The 4400-nt window shown below is 32.7% G+C and overlaps 1 protein-coding gene across 1 annotated transcript; it reads right to left on the bottom strand.

Moving 5' to 3' along the window:
• Window positions 1–435: 435 nt before the first annotated feature.
• LOC131851589 (SOX domain-containing protein dichaete-like) lies at window positions 436–1977 on the bottom strand. The gene has a single exon (XM_059202100.1). The coding sequence runs from the start codon at window positions 1857–1859 to the stop codon at window positions 1122–1124; it is 738 nt and encodes a 245-aa protein (XP_059058083.1). The 5' UTR covers window positions 1860–1977; the 3' UTR covers window positions 436–1121.
• Window positions 1978–4400: the final 2423 nt, after the last annotated feature.

Below are 4400 nucleotides of genomic sequence, written 5' to 3'. Positions count from 1 at the left end.
ATTTAAGTTACCTACTTTCTCAATCTCCATAAAACTTGGTGGAAATCTCTATTCCAAACCAATATATGATATATGCAATAATGTACGTATGTACGTATATATATACAGATAAAAAAAAATTACAGTAATTATAAATATTACTTTTTCACTCTTGAGCAGATGTCCAATGACCAAGATGAATATTATATATTCGGTGTATAAGAAGTTGTATATGAGGTTAAAAAGGAATATCTACATAATATAAACCAGTACGAACATAATTAAATATTCGACCATAGCGGAAAACATAAATTAAAAACTAATAAACTCAAAATACAGTAAAATACAGATAACTAATCCTTAACTACCTCAAATGTTTAAAAATAATGTTGTTATAAAAAAGAAACCGCTGCAAAATAAAAAGAGAAATGGGACAACCTTAAAGAAAACAAAACATTAAAATAAAAACAATTTAGTGTTTATTTTTATGGCATTAACAAACTTTGTTCTCAAATACTATAATACATCGTTGGTACTGACATCGATTTTAAATTAAACACTAATATATACATTTGGAATGCACTAATAACTTACAATGTAGACAACTAATGTACAGGTAATTACAAATACACGGAAGTCAATAAATAAAATACAGATAATATCAATAGGAATTAAAGAGAGAGAACCACAAACGGCTCCGTGGTTCGACAAAACAATCAAACTCAACAAACAGACGAAAGATATGACAAGAAAAACGATATTGGGATTCGCATTAATACAATCCACAACTATTTAGCTAATGTTAGAGACACCTATAGAAAATAATCTCTTTTTGGTACCAATCTCACTTCACATAACTAACGAACCGGCGCTACTTTACCTTAAATATTAAATGATGCATCGAAAACATAAATCACAGTTTAAACTCAATCGCCACACTACATGGCCTAGACTTCTCAATATTTACAAGCACATGATATGAGCCGCACTCCAATGATCTTCAACTATAACTCTAATGTCAATAAATAATGTCCATACAATTTTATAGTTTCACAGTCTGTAACACTTATAACTATAGCTGCGTCTGCTGCATCTGCCGAACCTTAAAAGATTAGGATCTTTCAAGGAAGGCATGTCGGTCTTCAATATATAACAGACACCGGCCGCCTTAGTTGGTCGTCATGAGGACTGTGCTGCGTTGGCGTCACTGGTGATACTGGTGATGAAGGTGCTACTCCATATTGTGGAAATAATGGTGACGAGAACGGCTTTGGAGGCGCCGGTGATGTGTACAGTGAAGAATAGAATGACGACACGACAGCGGCGGCGGACGACGATACCGTCGGCAATTTTTCTGCCGTCGGCGCCATCAGTTTAGAGAACTGTAGATGGTCTAATTGATGTGGGAAATACGGTGGCACTGCAGGATATGATAGAGCGTCCAAGTGTCCAACTGTGGGCGCGGGACCAGCAAAGTAAGGGAGCGGGAAACTCGGGAACGCACCGGCTCCTGGAGCACCGCCTGGCGTCGGGGGCTTGGGCTTCCTGCGGGGCCTGTACTTATAATCCGGATGTTCCTTCATGTGTAATGCTCTCAGTCTCTTAGCTTCATCAATGAACGGTCGTTTCTGCATTTCCGTTAACAACTTCCATTCCGCTCCGAGCCTCTTCGAGATTTCTGAATTGTGCATCTTCGGGTTATCCTTTGCAATTTGACGTCTCTGAAGTCTGGACCAGACCATGAAGGCGTTCATTGGCCTCTTGATGTGACCCTCTGACTGCGGAGAAGATGCCGGGAGCGGCTGCGGCGCACTTGGATACTCAGGTAACATGCCAGGATGCATGGAGAATGCGTACGGATGATGACTTAAAGTCGACATGATGATTAAACTTTTAAAATGGCTACGTGTTAAAAGTTCTGTTAGAGCATTAGCTCTATGGTGTATGGCACAATGCGGTGAATGAGCACAGACGAGAAAGCGATTATGTCGCGTCGAAGTCGAGCGATAGACTGATGGGTTAGTTCAGTGTTCGCGTGGGTATTGAAGCGAGGGGGGCGCGGTTTTAGGGCGGTGTGCGAGCACCCAATGGGGGTCGAGCGCGCAAAGCCTGCGTCCCTCCTAAACTTTTAATGCTGTCTCTCTCGTCCTCTACAACCTTACATATATCTGTCCTTGTCTTAAGAAAGCAGCCGGTGTCGTTGCGCGGACCAGTCGTCCAGCTGTTTGGAGGCATGTTGAAGTCTACTGACTCGATGATGTAACTGCTTTATATTTCACTTGGACCTGAGAATTTCTTAAGCATGTTGTTATTGTACAATATAAACATTGCATTTAGAATGCACTGGCCGGTGAGATTGAAAATATAGCCACAGCATTATGATTTTTATTATCGATATTTCTTTATTACATTGATAAACTTCAGCATCTTATGCCTGGTTTTAGTGTAGGTATAATATTATATTTCCAAGTTTAATGCCTTAAAGATGCATCAATTTGCTTTATTTATGAAGTTATGACAGCGATATTTTTTATATCATTATTTAGATTCAGGCAGTAGGTAAGTCTATTGTATAACAAAGGAGATATAATAGAGAACATGTCAACAAAAACGTCGGCAAATATTTTAAAGTCAAAAGAGTGAACAAAATAACAATTAACTTTTTTTATATATTTTTATTCTTGTAAAATTTACTTTAAATGTTATAGTTAATATATTTTTAATTTAGTTAGGATATTTTTCACAATCCAACCACTAACAATAAAAATTTTAAAAATAGAGTTTGTCGTTTGATTTTAGAGCACTGTTAAACTACGGGTATCGCATCTAACTTTAGAACATAGACGAATCGCGGTTTAGAGATAAACTTCGTTTTGTAATAAGGAATACTTTGGTCAATAGTTTATTACTAGTGCTAAACCAGGTTTATCTTTGGGTAATAAGACAGATAGAGTTTCTATCGTATGTTTTGAATTTGAAAAACTGCTAATCGAAAACAATATATGTGTTGCTATAGGTATATTTTATTTTAAGTATAACTAGATATATATGACAGATATCTACTAATTGCCTTATATCCAGATGCAAAAGCTTATTATTTTTAATACCTATATACAAATGATTACACTATATCCAAATTTTTAAAATAAATTAATTATAATAGATATTTATAATATAGTATTATTCCTCCAAAACTATATGTATCTGAATTATGCCTGTTACAATGATTAAATAAATAATTGTATGTGTATTTGTATGTATGTGTGTAAGAACGAGAAAGGATTATGTAGTTATATTTATATATGTATAATTAATTATATATGTATTATAGTTTATAAATGTATATATAAACACAACATATTTATATTAAATATATAAAGTGATCTATAAACTCTCTCTACCTCTTTCAAACTATATATATCATATAGTTTGAAATATGTATATATTTATTCATTTGTGTATAAATATATACTATATATACTACTTATAAACATTTTATATTTAGTTGAGAATAAGTAAGTAGCAATTAAGTATAAAATACATTTTACTTACTTATTGTAGATACTTACTTACTAAAATTGTATAATACTTTATAATAAGATCCTAGGTATTACCATTATCAAATATAGAATCTATTTACTTCAAATAATTATTTTAACATCGAAACGTTTTCGGGAATTCTATCACAAATTATTTTAATAAATTAATTTTGTAGAGTGAGCACATCTATTACTGATTATGTTTATATTATATAAGTACTTAGATTATGGATTTCTAAATAAATTCTGTAATTCTAAGAATTATATTTTATAGACTAATATCTCTATTACGTAATAATGTTATTTGATCTCACGTTTTAATGAAATTCTATGAAATTGGATAAGTAAGTATAAATATTTTGTTTTGGAAATATTGCGAATTTATTATCTGTATAATTAATATTATCTAAGTATAAAATACTTTACGATTTATTACTTCAGGTATCTATATCTATAAAATGTTTTAATTATGTTGGGGACACTTGCCTACTTGTCTAGTGGTTTAGAACTTGGAAGTAACAATTGTCGTTATTTAATAATAATTAAATTTAATTATACTTAGTTATATGTGACGGCCGCGGGTTCGATTCCTCGCACGATGCAAATATTTGTATTCATGAGTATGAGAGTTTGTATTGGTCTGAGTGTTTTCTATGTACAAAAAATGTATTTAAATATTTATGTATTTATAAATTGACATTGTAATCGTAATAAATAACTCTATTCATATAATACACGTCAGCATGTTTTTGTGACAGAATCACACTTTAATGATGTATAAATTTATATATATAAATAATCGCATACCAATCTTGACACCTAGATTTATAGACAAATAATATCTAGGTACCGTCTATCTGTCTACGCAAATTTTACGCAATG

The sequence above is a fragment of the Achroia grisella genome, unplaced genomic scaffold (genome assembly GCF_030625045.1).
Source record: "Achroia grisella isolate CSIRO2021 unplaced genomic scaffold, CSIRO_AGI_Agris_v1 utg794, whole genome shotgun sequence".
Classification (NCBI taxonomy): domain Eukaryota; kingdom Metazoa; phylum Arthropoda; class Insecta; order Lepidoptera; family Pyralidae; genus Achroia; species Achroia grisella.
The sequence above is the reverse complement of the archived record's forward strand: the minus strand, read 5'-3'. Positions and strand labels throughout refer to the sequence as shown.